The sequence below is a fragment of the Lindgomyces ingoldianus genome, assembly GCF_010093535.1.
Source record: "Lindgomyces ingoldianus strain ATCC 200398 unplaced genomic scaffold BDR25scaffold_16, whole genome shotgun sequence".
In the NCBI taxonomy this organism is placed as follows: domain Eukaryota; kingdom Fungi; phylum Ascomycota; class Dothideomycetes; order Pleosporales; family Lindgomycetaceae; genus Lindgomyces; species Lindgomyces ingoldianus.
Window position 1 is genome coordinate 236,275 of NW_022985177.1, and position 19,643 is coordinate 255,917.

Below are 19,643 nucleotides of genomic sequence, written 5' to 3' on the forward strand. Positions count from 1 at the left end.
TTGTCTTGCTCCATCTTCTGCGTCAGGAAAGCGTTTATATCGCCCTGGAGCTGCTTAGTTGCCGAATGCAGAGCGGCGAGGTATGCGACACGATCATCGGTGGATGGGGAGGCGGATATTGCAGGCAGAGAGATGCTTAGGGAGTGTGAGGAGGGTTCATTGCTCGGAGATGTGTATGTCGCAGTGAGGTTGGCCATTTTGTATTGTGTATTGTGTATTTTCTATTTTCTATTTTGAATTTTGTGTTTTGTATTTTGTGTTTTGTATTTTGTATTTTGTGTTTTGCGTTTTGTGCTTTGTATTTCTGGGTGTTGGCAAGAAGATGTGGGGGGGGAGGGAGGAGGTTGAAGTCTCTCGGAGGAAGCTGAAGGATTCGGCGATTTGTCCGCGCTCAGCCACGGCGATCATTTCATCGAACTTCCCCAGCCAAGAGGATTGATCTCAGCCCACTCCTCCGAGATTCTCTCCTCCCTTGATCTTTATTGTTCTCCCTATCTTTCCCGCGCTTCATGCTGGCCATGAATTGCCTATTCTTATAGCCTTAAGCCACTGCGCGAGCCGTTAGCAGCCGGGCCTGTAATAGTACCACAAGAACGGCCCTCGTATCGTCTTATTTGGTAGCACAAGACCTGGGCACAATGCAATCTTCCTCGCCACCACCGCAGACACCCACGCTGCAGCGACCAGATCCCCTCGACGGCTCCGACTCAGACACATCGCAGGTCACGACGCTGCAGCGCCGCTCTCCCTTGCCCCCGCGCCCCGCAGCGAAGTCATCCGCGACCCCCCCAGAGAACTCAGGCTCAACCCTCAACTACTCGCGGCCCACTGCACCTCCCCGCCCCCAAGACCCGAAAGACCCCCCCCTTCGCGCTGACGACTATGCGACACAGAGTCACATCGGCCCCCAGCTAGGCCATCGTCCCAGACAGCGCTCACAAGGTTACTTTGAGCCCAGCCTACCCACGTCCACACAGTCTAATATGAATATACACGCCGCCTCGCTCACGGCGTCCCAGATCGCTGCGCAGACGGCCATGCACAGCCAGACCTCGCAGCACATGAGGAAGCGCTCGACCACGATACCCGAGCCGGGCAGCAATGCGGGGCCCCCAGGCCAGCGCCAACCCTCGAGTCCCCCTCCCACGTCAGGCGGGCACACCGTCACTTTTAGGACTAACGGGATGACGTATCAGAACGGTATCGTAGGAGGAAACAGGATGGCCGCCACAACAGCTGCGAACGTTGCATTTCCAAGGAGTCCGCTGCACTCGCCTGGCATTCCCCAGCCCCAGGAGCATGGCTCGCCGAAGCTGTCCTCAACGCCAGAGCCGCCGCAATCGCAGAAGCCTGTCAAGGAGAAGAGCAAGATGAAGCTCTTCTCGAAGCCGAAGAATATCAGTATTGCGAAGGATAGGGACTTTGATAAGAAGCACCAAGCACTGCCGTCGCCCGGAAAGATGGGCATTGGCATTCACAGCTCGCAGGCCCCCAATCGCTTGATGATGAACCAGTCGACAACGAGCTTGGTCGAGTCGTCTATCAGCAGCAACGCTTCCCTATACTCCTCGGCCAACGGATCCACCTCAACTTTGGTACCGCGGACAGATACATACCAGCCGCAGGAGAAAGAGAAGGAGAAACACAAGCACCACTTCCTATCCCGCCAAAAGCATAAGCTCAAAGACAAGGACGACCACAATCTTCCCCTGTCCTCTGCAAGCAGCAATTCGCGGCCGGTAGATCCCAACGCCCCGCAGCCGTTGTATTCCTTCGCAGCTCCCGCTTCCCCAGGCCACGCGAGCACATTCGCCCAGTCCGTGACGGGACTAGATCTCAGACATGGCGGTCGTCATCTGAGACAGAAGAAAAAGGAAGAAAAGGCTGCTGCATACCTCGATGTGGGGCTCGACCCCCCATTCCGGGAGCGAAATCAGTCTTTCAGTACCGAGCGCTCTGAGTGGCCCACCACGGGTAGTCTGGGGTCCACACCAGGGGCAGGTTTAGGGCCATCGCCAGGCACAGCACTTGCGTATTCAAACGACACTATGATGAATCTTGGAAACTCGTTCGGGATCACAGGACTATCTCCAGACGACGCATGGCCGCTGTTGAAAGCAAGACTTTTGCAAATTTTTGAGGGCGAGGACCCTCGGCCGCCGGTCGAGGATTTCAATGCTTTGGTCAGCGTACACATCAAGCGATGTATACAAAAACGCTCTCCAATCCTCCTCATCGAAGATCTAAACGAACTCCTAACTACCGGTTTCTCCTCCCTCGACCAAACCCTCCGCCACGTCTCCGACGACCGCCTGATTCCCCATCTCGTAGAGATGTGGCTCGTCGTCTTCAGCACCATTCTCCCCTTTTTGCAAGCCGTTTTTCTACCCCTAGATCTCGAGTTCAAAGGCAAAGGGATCATGTCTTCGACAGCAGCCGCCGATTTCTGGGGCGTGCTGTTACCCGATGAAATGAATACCAAATCGCCCGAAAACAAGAACATCCCGATCCTAGGCGAGCTGGATGTCCGCAGAATCACATTGCTTACGTTCAGGGACACTGTCATCCTCCCTCGAAACGACACCCTCATGGCTTTATTTTCCCGTCTGAGTCTCCAAAACCTAAACGCGGGTTTAGAATCTCCGTCCCCTATCCCCGCCGAAAGACCCGGTACTGCCGGCAGCTTGAACGACCCGGGCACGACCATGGGCTCGCTGAACTCACTTGGCAGTTCTAGTGGCGGATACCTCGAATCCACAACCACCCTAACATCTACTTCCTCCCGATCCCGCGCTACGTCCAACACCTCCGCTGGCTCATTCTCTGCATTCTCAACCCACTCTAACCCCACCTCCCTCCACCCCCCTGCTGCGCTTCCCCCAGCTATGCGCGCCCAGCCAATGGATTCCGCAAAAGTAACAGAGACAGTGGGTAGGATGTTGCAATGTGTTTGTGTGCTGGTGAGTTTGCAGTCGGCCGATGAGGCGCAGGAAAAAATGGGGAGGTTGGTGAGGGAGTTGAAGTATAATTGGCTTGGGAGGGGAAGGACGGGGAGGCAGAGACAGGGCTTTGTGGGTCCGAAGAGGGGAGGCGGGATTTTGAATTTAGGGGTTGTGGGGGAGATGGGAGTTGCAGCATAGGGCGGGTTTAAGATAGGGGGAGGATGTGTGAACTGTTGGTTGGCCTGTTTGGGTGACATGGGTGTTTGTTCGGGTTTAGGTTTCGGCGCCAGGTTTCCTTGGATCAAGGAATAGGGACAGGTTCAGACTTGGACTCGACCTGGGTTAGGTTGCGCTTGGGCTCGGTTTGGGTTAGGCTTGGCTCGAAGCTATTGGCGTTTCCTTGTTCACTTTGATATTTCGTACTTCACACCCACAGACAAACAGAATGGGCATAAATGTAGCCAGTATCTTGGCTCTGGCCCTGGCTTGAATGCTTGGATTCATTCGCCTAATCCAGTGCTGCATATTGTATGGATTCGATTGATAAAATACAATCCATGCTTGTGGTCGAATCAATATATACATATGAATGTAAATGGAATCTACCTATAATCTGAAATCGTTCATTTGCTCTACATCTGCCTTCCCTGCTCCACACCTCACATTTGTCTCTGCTACATAAACCCTTAGCTCCTTAATCCGTCCATTACCAGCACTGGCGATGTGGTGTATGCAGTCCCCGCACGCACGAGTGATAGGTGATAGCAGTGGTATATGTGTATCTCCATCTGTTAAAATATGTACGACGTTCATAGCCCCTACTCGTTAAAATCAATATGGTATGAAGACTGGCTAATTCCCCGCTTGAATCATTAGGCATTGCCCAGTCAGGGCCTATTTCTACGCACCTTCCTTTATATAATTACCTATTGACTAGCTCTACTACCTACTTCCTTCCTTCGAAACCAGATAATCTCAATGAATCACCGTCCTGAATCCACCCACCTGCGGTATTCCCTCCTTCATTTATTTATCTATTCTAGACACTCAGCAGCCACCAACCACCACAGATAACATCTCCTCACAAAAACCTGGGAGCTTCGATCTCTAATATCCCCCCCCCCCCCCCTCCCTCTCAATTTTAGGCTAGAATAGCACAGATTGAGGTTATCATTCAATTACGGAATCACGTTTTTGCAGGTTCAAAGCATCCTTAAGATAGCGCACAATCTTAGGGCGTGAGGTTCCTATGTAGAATTTGAACTTTGTTTGTTTGTCCGCCTGACGTCATGTTATAGCCTTGGCCGTTACCGGGTGGTTTGATTGAGTCCTTGTGGTGGTGGTGGTAGGGTGTTGGTGCTCAGGGATACCCCATAGTCAAAGGAACTCCAAGATTTGAAAACACTGCGATTGAGGCCGAGGATAGTGGAGATTGAGGTTGAAATGGCAGGTAGCTAATTGAGATGGAGACCGAAATTGATGGAAGTGGCTTGACTTTTGAGAACTTCTAACCAGCGTCGGTGGTGGAGAGGTATCCGCAAGCTCCGCCCCTTTACACCTATACCCAACATCAGCGGCATATGTTTATCTCTATACATTTATGTATTCACGGCATATATAGCCCTCATTTGTAAGAAATGTAAGAGCCGCTAATATCCCTGCACGCAGATACATGTGGCTAGCTAGTCTATCTCACCAAATGTCTTTGCACTGTCTTCAGTGGCTTATCGTGCTCTACCGCTCTATATTATCTATACAAAGTTCCAGCATGTAGTCCTCGAGCCTGCATGCTCCTATAGTGCGCTATTCCTTTCCATCCTCTATCCTATCCTACCACATTCTCCGGTCATCCACCCAACGTGTTGGTTCCTCAGCTCCCCTACATTATTTCACTTGCATACAAACTCACTCTCACTCATCTGTGGTAACTGAGAACCCCATAGACTTCCGGTTAACTAGCAACAGGTCCCTAGCCCTCACTAGGACTACCTCAGCCTAAACCCCTATGCCATTTTAGAGCCTAGTTGTGGTAGCCATCGCGTAAGATTCCTCAATAGTTGGCACCCCCGTTTTTATAAAGACCCGCCCTGACAGCCGATGTTACGATAGGTCGTCAAGGGTGGTCATAGTGTGTGCGGGAAATGAGGGATCAGGAAAGCTTAGGGTGTTGGCTTAGTGCTGTAGGACTTTGCAAATATGAATCTGATTGTGGTCTACGTGAGTGGCTGGTTTGATGGAGAGTGGAGTGAAGGGAAGGGTGTTGGTGGGAGTGAGATATCAATTTGTCTGTCTGGCATCTACGGTTCTATCATCTGCGTGTGTAACTCTTGTCCAATCTGAACTGCTCTGATCCTAAAACCGCACTCTCCCACAACAATATTTTATGACCAAAGGAGTGACTATCCAACACACCCTTACAATTGCCGCTATCGAATTGAGCAACCACCACCAACCTAATACTCAAGTTCCTGAACTGTCCCCGGGCAAAAGCTGCACACAGGAATCACACAGGAAAACTCCAACCCTACATCCATAGGGACGAGGATAACCTTCAAACCAGCAAACTAGCAATCAACGCATCAGTCTCACCTCACGCTCTACTACCACCTTTCTACCCAGTTCCCAGGTCCCTGGGAGGGAATTGAGGAGAAAAGCGGAGGAGGCGAGGCAGAACGCTCGTTACCGATCAGCAGCTCTACGGAACTCTGTTAGGGGGACGACGCGATTCCTTGAAACAACGACAACAACATCCTGCCCTTACGTTTCGCTTCGGATTCCACAAAAATATTGACGAGAGAGAGAAAGTGGAGGGAAGAGATGATGCGCAAAAGAACAGAAGGAGGAGTGGTACAAAGGAAAAGGGTCACCCCAACACGCTCCACCCCATACACCAGCAACACAGCGGGTCTATCGATACATCGCGCTGGGCTAGCAGGGAATGGGAGTCCTTCAAAAAAATATGAAATATACATAGAGGCGAAATAGAGCAATCATACCCAATATATCCGGTTCATACACGCACGCACATGAATCCGCATCCTTGCATCCTTGACCTGCGCCCCAACGCCACACAACATCTCACTCGCAGCCAACCGGGCAAGCCGCGGGTTGAAAGGCGAGGATAGAGGCTGGATAGGGGTTGGGGGGAGGAGGGGAAAGGAGGGGAAAGGGTTGGTGTAGAGGAACGGGAGGGAAAGGGCCTCGGGAACAGACGTACCAAAGGGGGCGTCCGTATATACAATCTCTAGAGAATTTCCTTCTTATGCATAGTAGAGGAATAGGTTGTGCGAGTAGGGACTTTGAATGAGAGATAATGAAATTGTCTGATGGGGCTACTAGAAACACCCCACTCGCTATGCTGTGCAAAAGATGAAAATGAAAAGATGGTATATGTATCACCCCACAACGCCTCCCTCCAAGATACAACCAAAATGACACAAACCAACAAACCAAAAAATAATACATTGTCCATATCCCTCTCCGAAGATCAGGACAGTAGGAGGAAATTGACTATGAATGCATGGGGTAAAAAAACACCAGTTTTCACCTAGAGAGAAGACTAAGCTCCATCAATCTAGGCGCTTTTTCCCACCCCAGAGCGAAATGAAGCGCGTCAATGGGGGAATTGCGGGAGAAAAGGGGACCTAAGGGACCAAAGTACGTAACCTGAGCAATTACGGCTGCGGTCACAGGCCGATGTAGTTAACGCCCGAGAATATCTAACTAGACTCAGGACACCCGAGAGCGAAAAGGTCAGGGGAAGATAGAGGGCGTTAATCGGCAAAGATATATTTAATTAGAGAACGGATTCCGCTTCTCGTCATGGCGGTCGGAAAAGGGGTTGTTTCTCTCATCGAGGGGCGAAGGGCCTGCAAGGTGGCCGTGGCTACTAGCGCGTAGGTGGCCAGGACGAGCGGATTCCGACACGGTGTGCGAGGCACTGACGTTGCCAACCTTTTCGGTTTGAGATTCGGGTGCTGCGGTTGCAGTAGGCTCGAAGGTGGGGAAAGGTCGGGGTTGGATTGTGTATGGTGCCGCTTTGTTGACAGGGTACTCGTATGGCGGTGCAGCAGTGTCAGGGTATGCTTGGGTACGGGGAGCTTCTTCCATGGCTGGGTCAGTGGTATAAGGATTACCCGCATCAGAGACTTTGCCGCTGCGTAGAAGCGTGCAGGCGCGGATCAGACCGCCGATGGCAAATGCGAGCCAGATGCAAATGATGACGGTTGAAATGAGGGCCTCGTTGCGGATACCATTGAGGAACGAGCGGACGACATGGTCGACGGCTTCGCTAATTTCATCCTTGGTCTTGCCGCCGGGGTTGGCGAGGAGTTCAGCAGCAGTCGAAGAATTACTAACTTTGGCTAGGGTTCCAAGAGAGAACGTGTCGTTCCTCACGCCTGGGAATTCTACGTGGGCGTGATCCTGGACCCATGTCAAACCTTTCTGGAAACCAGCAACCTTCAATCCAACTAAGCAATTGAGAACCTCTTTGATGGGGTCATAGAGAACAGTACCACCAAAGGTATCGTTGAGGGCCTTGCTCATCCTGTCAACGAACTCATTGAGGGTGCCATTGACGGCGCTTGTTGTCGTATTAACCCAGCCAAGAATGTCCTTGTTGATGTCATCGTCGAGACTGGAGATAGCGCCGTTAACGCCACCTGACCAGGACATTGAAGCATTGTTGAGGGAGTTGACAACTTTCTCGGCGAAGTCGGCCACTTGGTTGGTGAGCTCGGGCACTTTCTTCTGGATGCTCCTCAAGAGGAGGTATTGACAAAGACAGGAGAAGAGCCCTGCAAGCCCAAGAGAGAGCAACAGCAGCATGGTTGGGGACGTCGCATAGGCAACAACCCAGCGGACGAGTGTTTGACGGCGGGTAGATCCGAACCGGCGGCCTAACCAAAGGCCCCAAGTGGACGAATGCGGTCGAGAAGCCAGGTAGACGACATCCATGGCATCGTGTCCTTTATTGATGAGTAAAGTACGCTCTTGCATTTTACGATAGCGACGGGTCTCAGACCAAGCCATAGGAACGATGACAAGAATAGCAGCAACGATAAGGACTGCGAGTGCAACCCTCTTGGCTGTGACCTCGAGTTCCGCAAGCTCATCGAAAAACTCATTGATAGAGTTGCCTTCAGAGCAAAACGTAAGTTGTTCCTTTGCAGGTACAGGGAGAAGGGTTCTGTTGAACTCGAAAGAGTCCATGCCAGCGATGAGCTTCTTAACTTCTTCGAAGGGCAGGCGAATGACGTTGTCGGTGAAATTCTGCACGTCTTCGAATGTCGGGATTGACTTGTTGAGATCTTGGAGTCCCTGTTGTAGCTGCGGAGGTACTTCGAGGGCTTTAAGTTTGTTGATGTCATCGTCTAGGTTGATGGATGGCTTTGTGAAGTCCGGCGCGAAGGGCACGCTACTGAGTACACTGATCATCTTGTCGATTCCATCAGTGACTGATTTGACAGCGTTGCCCATACCGTCTGTGACTTCGTCAATGGTCTTGTTGAGGCCACTAGAAATTTCATTGCCGATTTCGACGGCAGCATGGAGACTACCGCTGACAGCAAGAGTGATAAGGCAGAGATATGTGCTTGTCATCATATGAATGACGAAGAGGACGATCTCCTCGACGCCTGTGACGCTGAGACCCAGCATTGACATGAGTCCAGCCACTGCCTTTTCAACACCAGCTGCCGTCATTTCGTTGATACCTTGGGACATGTAATGCGGCATAGAAGCCATGGAGCTTCCGATATTTTCGACTTGGGTGCACGCGCTGAGGGCTTCCCTGCGGGCAGAAGAGAGACTTGATTTGACGCCCGCAATAGCGAAGAGAAGTCGTACGAGTACGAGAAGAAGTAGAATAGTCCAGCGATTAATCACTGCCTGTGAGAGCCTAGCTCGAAAGCCGAGGTATGGTGTTAGGTACGGTGTCTGGTTTATGGTAGGTCGTGGTGCATCCTGGGTGGCGTAGTAGTCTCGCATCTCATGATCGCCAGCGGAGAAAGATGGAGGCACGGCCGGGAAGGAGTGCTGTTGGTTTACTGTGGAAGCCATGATGGAAGTGTATGGCCGGAAAAGCCTGGTCTGAGAGATGTATTAGATCGGAGGCAGCCAGCAGCCAAGGAGTTGTTGGAGAAGAAATAATCCAATAATATGGAGAGAGAGTATATGTACGGAAAGAATATCTGCCTGAGATATCGTGGGAAGGTGAGGGAGGAAGTCTTATTACGCAATTAAGCGGACTATAAAGAACAATAGAAAGGAGACATTGACGCCGCAGAATGCAATAAAGAAAAATTTGAATAGGTGTAGAGTGAAAAGTGAAGAGTGAGAAAGGGCGAGGACTTGAAGGGTTTTGTTCACAATTCACAGCCGACAAAGGTTGATGAAACAAAGCGGCTCTACGTACCGCGAGAAAGAGAGGGACCTATTTGCAGACCTGCTGCAAGGCACCAATGGGACCTCAAACACAGGGCTGCCCGACCAGAACGTTTCAGCGGCGCATACCGTCCATCATGGCTCTATTCTGGAACAAGTGATTTTGGGTTGGGCGAGCGGCCCTAATAGGCGCCCTTGGTTGTGGAACAAGCTCTAGCGACCAGTCATTTGCTTGCAGGCGGTCAGACTGGAGAAGGCCCAAACAACGCGCTTGAAAGGCGCTGAATCCAGCGACTGTTATTTTGGACTCTCTGCCCTCGAGTGGTTGTCGCGAATTGTCTGAGTGGGTGTCCTTTGTTCCTGGACTTGCGCTCAAGTGGACCATAGCGGCCGAGGACGCGTAGAGAGGGCAGCAGAGCGAGTGAACGAACTGGGCGCAACCTCTTCACGTCTCCGGACGTCACAGCTAGCGAAGGTTGTCGGGCGCAAGGGAACACTCCCTCTGATGCCGTTCGCGATGCAGAGGAGGTGCTCAACCTTCGAAAAGATGGAGCGGCCAGCTATTTTGTAGTCGTTCGGGCTTGATGGCTGTGGCGCCGGCAGGGCTACTTCCCTGTTTTTGCGTGCTCGACCCGACGTCATGTCTTCACGATGTCCCAAGATGTCATTCTTCTCTCTTCAACGATCGATATTGTGTCATTTCTCTATGTGAACGATGTTTGAAATAACCTTCATCCTCGTGACACTGCCCTCGCACTGTAATAACTTTCGCCAGAGAGCTTCCAGGGCATGTCTCGGCGCCATCGCAGAGCCTCTCAAGTCGCCAAGTCGGATCTACGAGTGGCTGAGTCACAGCGCTTCAATCCGACTTTGTCAGCAGCTCCTGGCCAATCATTCATCTCCAGCCGCTGCAGCCAAAACGGACCCACTTCCCATCTCAACCTCGTGTCTCTTGCGTACCTTTTAATCTTCCGACAACGTCACCCAGCAGCTCGAACCACAAGTGTTATTTCTACCCTCGTGACCAGATCTGCCTGACTTCATCAGGAATGCTATTTCCGCGCGGCTCGGCGGGCGCTACCTCTCGCAGGCGTCAAAGCATTCAGTGAGCCACCTGTTCGCTCGATGAGACGAATTCTGCTCTTTCTGAAGCAGAATAATGGAGGTGCTCTGTTGTGGTGCTTTGTTCATGTGATGGTATGATCAAACGCATCATACAAATACCGTGTCATCGTTCGTTGACTCCGGGGTTTGGCCCATCATGGGTTTTCCGTTTCTCCATCTAGCTGACGGCCGTACCGAGCTGGTACGATCGGAAGGTGACAAACGTCATCAGTTCCTGTGGGTAAATGGCCCCTCCCGGTGGAATTTGTGCACAGGGCCACGGTAGTGTTGGTATCGAAGCTTGCCGATGTCTCGTCTTCACCTTTCAGGTGACTACTTCTTCTAAGCCCTCTTTCTCTCATTTCTCCTAATTTAGATGTCTGCAGTCAGCCTTTCTGGGCAAATGAAGTAAAATAATACTCCTCTGCCATCGCTATGGTTGGTTCTTTAACACCTAGATGTCAATGGGTGTCAGGCCCCTGTCTGTACAAATTGGCACTTTGTCCTTCTCGAAACATAGTTTCTGTTCAATGTTATCTCGATGTGGCCCAGTCCGGCTGACCTGCTCTGTGGCACTATACTTCTTTTGCTGACTACACCTGGTCTCAAACTTGTAGAAAGATGTGCAATGCAACCTTATCCCCCAGGGGATCTGGCTCATATCTCGTTTTAGTCGGTGGCTCTGGTCGGGCAAACCAAGAGGTAGGTACATCTCGCATACCATCATCGCATCCTATAGTCATTAATATGCCTTGTCCTTCTAAGATTATGCCTAATCCTGCGGCTTGGCACATGATAATCCATAATGGAATACGCAGGTTGTACTATCAGAAAGGAAGAGGGTTGCAGCTTTGCATTCACTGCCTTCGAATCTATGCCTCATGGAAGCTAATTTGCAGAAATCGGCTATGCTCCGAAGCTGGCGACGTGTCGATCGGATCTTGAATGGTTGCATCGTCAGAGTTGTGGCCGCATTGTGAGCTACCCAGCATCACCCGTGAACTCTAGATTTGCACATGCTAATAGCATTCATCTCTTACCCAGGATCTTTAGTTTGTTATGCCACCATGATAGCGCTCCCTCAGTGCCTTGGTGATGGCCGCATAGTCTTTGTCGGTGAAATATTACATTCTTCGCCTTTGACGCTAGGGCATCTTTGCTGCCTCCGCAGTGAAGTTCTTCATGGCAGTGACTGCTCGGTCGTTTTCTGGTACAGCAGTGTAAGGGTCCAATGCTTGGCTTCACTGGGTCCTCGACGACGACCTTAAAGCTAACGGAGCACACTCTCGCAACCTTTCACCCTCCCTTCCTTACAGCAACGCCAACTTCTTCACCCCCGCCAAGGTATCTTCTTCTGCCCTTCTTCTACCTTCTCGCCACCAAGCTTCGAGATAGTCGAAAAGAGACCTGTGCCTGACGCAGACGCTCCGCTTTGTTCGACGTTGATTCGTAAATTCGCGCCTATTTCACGCACCATTGCCATTCATTAGCGTTCCTCGACCATCTTCTAGCATCGAACACTTGTTTGGCTACTGGGGAGCATTGTTTAAACGTCTCACCTGCGTTATTGGTATTGTATTGTCAGAGAATCGCAGCTATAAGACCCGGCACCGGAATATCGCTACCGCAAGCAAGACAGAGTAGGTCTCTCACTTCTTTCTTACCGCAGACTCTACAACTAGACTGCACAATAACAAAGATTAGGGCTCTCTTATTGTGTGCTCCAATTCGAATCAGGCAGCCGCAATTCAGTATTCGATTAATCGCTGACAGCTAGCTCTTGAGAAATCCACATCCTTCAACCGTCTTCGGGTACTCTCTCCCAATATTACGGCCTTGATCTTCTCGCAATCGAGGTATCTCAACATTCAGGCAGTCTCTGTGAGCCTTACTCAACTCGAACTCTTCTACGCCATCTACCTATTCTACCCTTCCCCTTCCTCCGCCTTTCCACTCGACAAAAGCTCTTATCGAGGACGGTAAGGCCTCGCGGCACATTATCCAAGGCTTTAGTTGACCAAGGGAGCTCATCCCCGCTCCGGCTTTCGAGAGTGGTCTATCGGCGTGACCTATTTTGGAGATTGAAGATTGAAGATTGAGGTCTACACCGCGGCTAGTCACTTGTCAGGTACGTTGTCACGTTTCAAACTTTAGCTTGATGGGCGTTTGTGGTGGCATTGAGGCGGCGGTGTAGTGTATGGGTCCTCGATGCTCCGCCATTTCTGCAGGTGATTGTGAAGAAGTGGCTTTCATTGGAAGTTGAATGTGGTTCGGGAGAAGCACATGCTTTAGCTTACTGCGGACACTTGTTATGCGTTCTTAGACAGTGAATGACTTAGAATATTTGACTGACAGAGCAACAGGGTGCAGCAGCTAAAGGCGGTGCAGTCAGTCGTGGGGGTACCGCGCAGTACCGCGCTAGTGGTAGTGGTTGTTAACTATCTTGCTTTACATCAATTTCTGCTCCGACACTTCCAAACACTGACACTCCTACAACACTCATCCTCATATTTCTACTACCTTTCAGGGGGCTTAAATCCTTCGGCCGGCTCTCTTTTAGTTATTTGGTCATTTATTTACCCCCCTGAGGCACTGCGCAGTGGATCTATCGTCTCACTTCAAGACAAGCACTTTTTCAGCCATCTACTTGCTGTCCAAGCCAAAATGGTGTACCGGAACCAGTCTCGCTTCTTCCGTGGCGGTCGCGGCGGTGCAGCCAGCAATGGCTACAACCGTCACACCGCAAATGGCCATGGAGGTTCCAGCGATGGTAGCATCATCGAGACCAACAATGGTGACAGTACCTATCGCCACATCAGTAGCGGACGTGGACGCCCCTCCAACACTTGGGTCTCCGAGGACACGAAGACCTATCAAGAGTTCCTGGTTGTTCGCAATGCGATGCGTCGCCTGTTCAGGCATTCCGAGGTTGCTCAGATGAAGTTCCCCGACTATGTCGCCCACAAGGAGGCGGTCATGGAGGCCAAGCAGAAGGAGCTCGCAATAAAACTCAAGACCAAGGAGGAAGAGAAGGGTGCCAACTACCCGTACGTAAAGCCAATCGATGTTGGTGTGAGTCCTAAGGGCCCGCAGGCCAATCGCGGCCCAGTCCTTGATGAGCCTACGATCTGGTGCCCAGCCTGGCGTAACGGTAAGGACGAGATTGCCCCATGGCCATCCCAAGCCGAGATGAAGTGGGAGGGGGATGATCGCGCGAAGACCGGCGTTGGCCGCTACCTCCCTCTACCTCGCGAGGTTGGTGCGCCGGGCATACATTGGAACCAGCTCGCTGTTCTCGAACAATACCCACTTGATAAGGTCCGAGAGATTCCCACTATGGAGGATATATACCTCCCAGTTGATGAAATCGATGACTCCGTCAAATACGATCTTGTCACTAAAGAGTTGGAGGACGCCGTCGACGCATCCTGCTTCTAAAGTCATCTCTGAAAACCCCTCCTACTCCCATTCTCCTCTTCAAATTCGCTCACTGCTACCAACCTTACGAATCACGACTCATGAAAATCACCGATACTCAGATCAGTAGTAACACACGCAAAGTTTTGGCCCGCCTACGTTGACGAACAAGCGACCCATTTCAACATAACCGATACTTCTAATGTCCTGGGCTCGGGTAGTCCAAGCCTTTCATAGTTGTCGAAGTCAAACGTCAAGAATGAGTGAATGGGCAAGGTTGTTAGTTGACGAGTGTGGATCAAATTAACGGCCTGCAGATGATTCCCCTTTCTCTGGCAATGACTTCTTCAGATGGATATTTTGCAGTTCGCATTCGATCCCATGTAAATTTCTTGGAGATTGACCTATCTACACTCTCCTCTTTCTTCTCTCTCTAGACCGGTTTTCACGACACCCTCTTTAGTGCTTACAGAGGGAAGTTTTCACGGACGATCTTTATCACGGTTTTTGCGGTATCCTACGGTTCGCGATCACTTTATGGCATGGCGGCGGCGATGGTGGTGAATTGCATTTTGATTACTGAGTATCATGGCGGCAGTGACTACAGGGCTCTTGCATTTTGATCACTCACTGGATGGCATGGCATGGTTTTGGCGCTAGCAGATGATTGCGTGCATACCCCACTTCTTTTTCCCTTCCTTTATCTCATTCACGGCTTTCTACTGTTTTACCCTGCATGAATTGCGACGACGGCGGTGAGGGTAGAACTACTTGCTTTTCTTTGGTGTGCAGAACAATCTGCCCACTTCTAACGGACCTTCACTTCCATACAGCACACCCCTGGTACACAGACAAAAGTGGGACCATTTCAAGTCTCATTTACTACTCTGCGCAATATTTCATTCCCATGTGATGTATTGCACTCTTATTGCAGATTTCCTATGTCTATATTCCATGATATTCGTCCATACAGCAGCAGCAGGAGCCTCCCTCTGCCTATCTCAACTGATCCAGTGAGCAGAACTGATAGCTCTCCTTTCTAATTCCATGGATTTCGAGTTAAAAGGGGCTTTGACATACCACTAAACAACCTAGTCATCTAGATCTAATAAATGTGTCGCGGAAACCCGAAATCAATCTCAGTCCTTAATCATATACTTACCTCAGTCCCATTCCTTCTCGAACCTAGCATCCCATAGAAAAAGCACGTGTATCAATCTCTCTTCTGGCGCCTGTCGCAGAGCATCGACCAGAAATACAGCGAGGTGATTGACATAATAAACCCATACATAACGGAACTCACAGCTGTAGGCTTAGATTGCGCCGGCAGCTCCCATGCGGCCGGTTGAAGATTTTCTATGGGGCGTGGACGCAGCGGAATGGGGTAGTGGCAGCTACCCAGACAGATCGAAAGGATGACTCTGTGGATGAGAGGCTTGTGTGTTGTAGCGTGGTGCCAGAGTGCAGAGCGTAGCGGGTGGATTGCGAGATATTGTGAGAAGGATAACGAATAGGAGTGCTGAGGATGTGGCGTTCAAGGAAATGCGGGGGCTGTGGTGGATGTTGGGCGAGGTAAACAGGCAGACGAAACCCGGAAAAATTTGCTTTGAACAAATACAAATCCCTCCCTTAACCTAAAAGTAAGCCGCAATCTAGCGCCCTTCTAGGGCTGCCGATACCCCGCGCGCAAACAAGTTCACATGCATCCATACTTCATACTCTCTTCCCTAGCTCTTCTTGCCATCTCTGAGTAAGACAGAGACATGACAGACATCGACCAGCGCCTCCTCGCTCCCGCTGTCTCTCTATCCGTAAAACCGGAGAGAGATTCCTCCGCTTCTTGGGGACAATCGCCCGCGATTCGAATTCGCGTAGACAATCGGGCGAATATATCGCGGAGGTACTGCATCATATCAAGTCCAGATATATGACTCGCGGAGAAGGAAACACGGTTTGAGAGGTTCAAGACATCTACAGAACCCCGGCGAATAACTGACAAAGCAGAGAGATAGGTAGCCGGCATGGGACGTTGCAGCTTCCTCCTGAGCTCTTGGTCCGCGGGGTTGGACATATTCTGCGTGGCGACGATTCACGCTGCAAAAACACTTTCGGAGTTCAAGATCCGAGAGAACAGGCCTACAAATGCTCTGGTGAAAGACAGTTAGCGCCGATATAACGCGTCTGAGCGATACCACGATCCAGCGGGGAATGCCTTGGAAAAGCTCCGCGTGAGGATGAAGGACACCCACACACCACACTCACAGTTTTCACGGTCTGCCGATGGCGTGTAAGCGTTAGAGATGCTGAAAGAGGCTGGCTAAATACAGGCGAATACAGGCTTACGATCAAACTCAGCCTTGGCCATTCTCTAGCTAAACCAAACTCATTTTGTACAGAATTCGCCACCTCACACACATGTGTGTGTAAGTTCCAATATGGCTATGCACCCGATGGGTATGGGCCGTTACGATGCGCCAGCTACATACATCTACCACAGCTTGCTTCCTCCATTTCAGAAGCCAACCATGAGACCTGCTCATCCATTGTCTAAAACTATGCTTAATATAGGAAATAAAGAGGGAGAGCAAGCCTAAGAGAATGCGTATGCCTAGTTAAAAATCCACCCATTACTTGCCTACATCCGTTAGGACCCCTTAAGAAGCGCCTCTCTAGCCACTATTGCTAACACCTGCAATTTACCTAGTTGTATTGTTCTCAAACAGCGTGATGCTAATAAGCTGGTGAAGAGGGCAGCGGCAATTGCGAGTGAAGGAGGGTCTGGAGCGAAAATTTAATTAGAGATATAGGTGTATCAGGATTCTCTGATTCTCTTTCTAAAACGCTAGGAATTTCTAATTTAATGCCTAATGGTTGTGCTGGGAGTCTACACAGCGTAGGTTAGTTGTCTTGCACTAGCGGTGATTACGATCAGGCTCAAGGAGCCAACTGAGGTCCATAAGATAAAGAAGAACTTGTAGGGTGGCCAGTTGAAAGACTTACCACCACCCAGAGAAGTAACGAGTTTATGGGAAAGGATCCTCTAAAACCTAATAGTAAAGCGCTTAGAAGATATCACCTCACAGCTTCACGTCCCGGGCGATAGAGCCACCACAGAACCGGTCTTATGAATGGCGGGCCTGGAATGTGATCCAGCTACGGATCCGTACAGCATCAAAATACTTGCCGGGAGGAGCAGCTCGTCACACCCAGTGTTGCCCAAGCCAACTGTTTGGATATAAGGCAGTGGAAGCTGATTTAAAAGGATGTTGGTAAAGGAAATACTCCCAAATGAGCTTCCCTTGTGCCAATCTTTAAAGTCACATCCTCAGCGGGTGGGCTTCCACGTCAGCGGTCAGGGCCCGCGACCAGCCAGTAATCCATGTTCACCACGTGCGCCGGATCGTATCCGATCAGGTTACCAGTTATCATTCGCTATTTGATATCCGCTGTTTCCAGACAGCCTTTGGCCTGCCATAGCAGGATTCACCCTTGGCTCTACAGAATTTCACAGCACAATTGGCGGCCCAATCTATGCCGAATGCAAAGTTTCTGGCTGAACAACTGCCCATGGGGTTGTGAACTATCTCTACAAAATTGCAGAACAAATACACACGCTGGAATAAGAATCTTTGGCATCAGACTCTGGTTCAGAAACATCTTCTAGCCCATATTTTGCAGGAACATATGAGGATAAGGAAGGAGACAAATAGTTAGAACAAAGATGGGATGAAGTGGAACTCTCCAAGACACTAGCTTATATCAGTCACGGAACCTCTACCGGTGATTACTCCCTAAAAGATCAACTCCACCTAGGAGAGGTTCACATTGCATTTGCATCCAAAAGACTTCCAATAACTGCACACTTACTGGAGGGAACATCATTTACCATTACCACTGGTAAGGTTAAGCAAACGATGAAGATGATTCAAATATATTCGCCTGAACGTACGTAGCCCCTAAGCTTCCCTAAGTTTCCATACTAATTCTTCCTCCTTACCCTCTGGGATATCAAGTGCCTGGGTCGCCCGTCAAGATAACTTGTGTGGAATCATATACGCAGCATTCAAGGGAAGTCTTTATCTCCAAGTGCTCTACGCCGAATATCTGTTCAAAGGTTTACTCAGCTTCCTGTAACCGAGAGCGGTTCTGCAGGCAGCGACAGGAGGAGGGTATCTCGCAGTCGCCGAGCGGATTCTTCAAGAGAAGTTTAATATCAATACACCCGCGTCACAGTCCAATGAAAGAACGACATTGTAGGCAGCGACAGAAGGAGGGCATTTCGCAGTCGTTGATCAGCATCTTCAAGAGAAGGCTGATTTCGATGCACTACCAGTGGTAACAGGAGGACATCTTGCAGTCAATGAACGGCATCTTCAAGAGAAGGAAGATGTCAATGCAGTAGCAGCAGATTATAAGGGAAGAATGGCGCTGTAGGCAGTGGCAGAAGGAGGACATCTTGCAGTTGTCGAGCGGCTCCTTCAGGAGAAGGCTGATGCAGTAGCATCAAGATCTCATGGAAGAACAGCCTTGCGAGCGGCGGGGGATGGAGGAAATACTGCAATTGTCGAGTGGCTTCTTCAGGAAAAGGCTGATGTCAATGCAGCAGGAGGGTAGTGCGGAGTTTTCTAGAATCCTTTATGTAAGTACTAAGCACTATTAGATCGACATTTAAGAGTACCCTTACTATCTGAACGCAATCGCTCTGAACACAGAGCTCATATTCTATTGTTTACATAATATTCTAAAGGTTTATTGAACGTCGAAGTCTATCGTGCTAGTGTTGTCGGAGGAGGTCGGGGGTCGGCGTTTCGTCGAAATCGTTCACAGCCTCCGGTGGACATCGGAATGACCTTCTTGACACGGTCTATTTTGTCTATCGGCCCTTATTGAGTGGGCCCCGCTCGCAGCGAGATCCTCAGCGGACTTGTGCAATTGTTGTAGCTGTTCAGCCAAACGTTAACCAGGTTGTTCCGAACCCGGAAGGGTCTGCCACCTTGGATTGAAGAAGTACTTCCTGTCGTCAGAACAGGTTGAGTTAGCAATACTACAATACAATTGTTTACTCTGCATCTCCTTGGTCTGTTCCTTTAGCCTGATATATGGCATCTTGATGACTAGGCTCTGAGGTAAAATCATGGTGGATGCAAAAGGAGAAACCCCAGGAGGGGCCAAGCGTTTCGGTTGGTACTTATATGGACTAGTCTTCTCCCTGCTTCATTTCGTGTACAGTTCTATCACTTCTTCCCGCCTCAACTTCCTCACCATGCCCCTCATCATTTCTTATTCTGTTCTACCATGGCCATCTTCTCGCTCACAAAGCTCGCTGTCTCCGCGGCCGCCCTGATTGTCTACCGCATCTATTGGGAAGCTACCACAGGAACATGACGTCGATGCTTCCAAAAAGAGACAGCATGCTTCTCAGCAAAGAGATTGCCCTCGAGAGACCCCTTCCTCGGCCTCGATCTCTTCATCAACAACTTCCGAGCCATCAAAGAGAATAGGTTGCTGAGCCGGTGGCGCGATGGGCTCATCAACAACATCCATACCATCCAGATGGGCCTCCTGCACCAGAACATATTTCTCACTAACAGCCCCGAAAACGTCATTTCAATGCTGTTGCTCAAATTTGACACCTGGAGCATCGGGAAAGATCGCATTGCGCAGATGACCGTGTATCTTGGCTTGGGCATCTTCAATACAAAGGGCGCAGCCTGGAAGCACTCGAGGGCCATGCCTCGACCACGCTTTGAACGCTCATAAATTTCAGATGTCCCAAGAATGGAGAATCATATT

The 19,643-nt window shown here is 50.3% G+C and overlaps 9 protein-coding genes across 9 annotated transcripts; 3 read left to right on the top strand and 6 right to left on the bottom strand.

Moving 5' to 3' along the window:
* Positions 1–464: 464 nt before the first annotated feature.
* BDR25DRAFT_303679 (HbrB-like protein) lies at positions 465–3,545 on the top strand. The gene has a single exon (XM_033690050.1). It carries the CDS (start codon positions 639–641, stop codon positions 3,138–3,140), a length of 2,502 nt encoding a protein of 833 aa, XP_033547457.1. The 5' UTR covers positions 465–638; the 3' UTR covers positions 3,141–3,545.
* Positions 3,216–4,513, bottom strand: BDR25DRAFT_355103 (uncharacterized protein; the record flags this gene model as incomplete). The annotated part of the gene is made up of 11 exons (XM_033695406.1): positions 3,216–3,237; positions 3,269–3,349; positions 3,385–3,548; positions 3,606–3,657; positions 3,692–3,805; positions 3,893–3,933; positions 4,005–4,049; positions 4,125–4,223; positions 4,254–4,272; positions 4,313–4,449; positions 4,499–4,513. 11 exons carry the CDS (start codon positions 4,511–4,513, stop codon positions 3,216–3,218), a joined length of 789 nt encoding a protein of 262 aa, XP_033547458.1.
* A 1,460-nt stretch (positions 4,514–5,973) lies between these two features.
* On the bottom strand, positions 5,974–6,570 carry BDR25DRAFT_31352 (uncharacterized protein). Its single transcript, XM_033691383.1, has one exon. It carries the CDS (start codon positions 6,405–6,407, stop codon positions 6,021–6,023), a length of 387 nt encoding a protein of 128 aa, XP_033547459.1. The 5' UTR covers positions 6,408–6,570; the 3' UTR covers positions 5,974–6,020.
* A 164-nt stretch (positions 6,571–6,734) lies between these two features.
* BDR25DRAFT_325437 (uncharacterized protein) lies at positions 6,735–9,005 on the bottom strand (the record flags this gene model as incomplete). The annotated part of the gene is made up of 2 exons (XM_033692219.1): positions 6,735–7,090; positions 7,196–9,005. 2 exons carry the CDS (start codon positions 9,003–9,005, stop codon positions 6,735–6,737), a joined length of 2,166 nt encoding a protein of 721 aa, XP_033547460.1.
* BDR25DRAFT_393721 (uncharacterized protein) lies at positions 8,959–10,795 on the bottom strand (the record flags this gene model as incomplete). The annotated part of the gene is made up of 13 exons (XM_033698270.1): positions 8,959–9,140; positions 9,219–9,295; positions 9,322–9,352; positions 9,391–9,413; positions 9,459–9,759; positions 9,789–10,005; positions 10,044–10,058; positions 10,087–10,163; positions 10,199–10,289; positions 10,355–10,406; positions 10,444–10,510; positions 10,548–10,615; positions 10,654–10,795. 13 exons carry the CDS (start codon positions 10,793–10,795, stop codon positions 9,048–9,050), a joined length of 1,254 nt encoding a protein of 417 aa, XP_033547461.1. The 3' UTR covers positions 8,959–9,047.
* Positions 10,796–10,819: 24 nt separating this feature from the next.
* BDR25DRAFT_355107 (uncharacterized protein) lies at positions 10,820–12,653 on the bottom strand (the record flags this gene model as incomplete). Its single annotated transcript, XM_033695407.1, has 14 exons — positions 10,820–10,887; positions 10,923–11,043; positions 11,069–11,145; positions 11,226–11,414; positions 11,474–11,677; positions 11,718–11,758; positions 11,814–11,894; positions 11,935–11,992; positions 12,045–12,054; positions 12,087–12,199; positions 12,227–12,353; positions 12,388–12,419; positions 12,452–12,546; positions 12,574–12,653. 14 exons carry the CDS (start codon positions 12,651–12,653, stop codon positions 10,820–10,822), a joined length of 1,296 nt encoding a protein of 431 aa, XP_033547462.1.
* A 600-nt stretch (positions 12,654–13,253) lies between these two features.
* BDR25DRAFT_195931 (uncharacterized protein) lies at positions 13,254–13,859 on the top strand (the record flags this gene model as incomplete). The annotated part of the gene is made up of 1 exon (XM_033684335.1): positions 13,254–13,859. A coding segment is annotated over one exon (606 nt), but the record flags the coding sequence as incomplete, so codon positions are not given.
* Positions 13,860–16,580: 2,721 nt separating this feature from the next.
* Positions 16,581–17,507, bottom strand: BDR25DRAFT_355109 (uncharacterized protein; the record flags this gene model as incomplete). The annotated part of the gene is made up of 7 exons (XM_033695408.1): positions 16,581–16,726; positions 16,764–16,845; positions 16,932–17,003; positions 17,057–17,143; positions 17,217–17,282; positions 17,309–17,411; positions 17,464–17,507. The coding sequence occupies 7 exons, from the start codon at positions 17,505–17,507 to the stop codon at positions 16,581–16,583; spliced, it is 600 nt and encodes a 199-aa protein (XP_033547464.1).
* A 483-nt stretch (positions 17,508–17,990) lies between these two features.
* Positions 17,991–18,464, top strand: BDR25DRAFT_224844 (uncharacterized protein; the record flags this gene model as incomplete). Its single annotated transcript, XM_033685161.1, is given in 3 exon segments — positions 17,991–18,103; positions 18,121–18,134; positions 18,295–18,464. Coding segments are annotated over 3 exon segments (297 nt in total), but the record flags the coding sequence as incomplete, so codon positions are not given.
* Positions 18,465–19,643: the final 1,179 nt, after the last annotated feature.

Excerpts from the sequence above, each read along its gene's own strand:
- BDR25DRAFT_303679 (XM_033690050.1), top strand. The coding sequence starts at position 639 with ATGCAATCTTCCTCGCCACCACCGCAGACACCCACGCTGCAGCGACCA.
- BDR25DRAFT_31352 (XM_033691383.1), bottom strand. The coding sequence starts at position 6,407 with ATGTATTATTTTTTGGTTTGTTGGTTTGTGTCATTTTGGTTGTATCTT.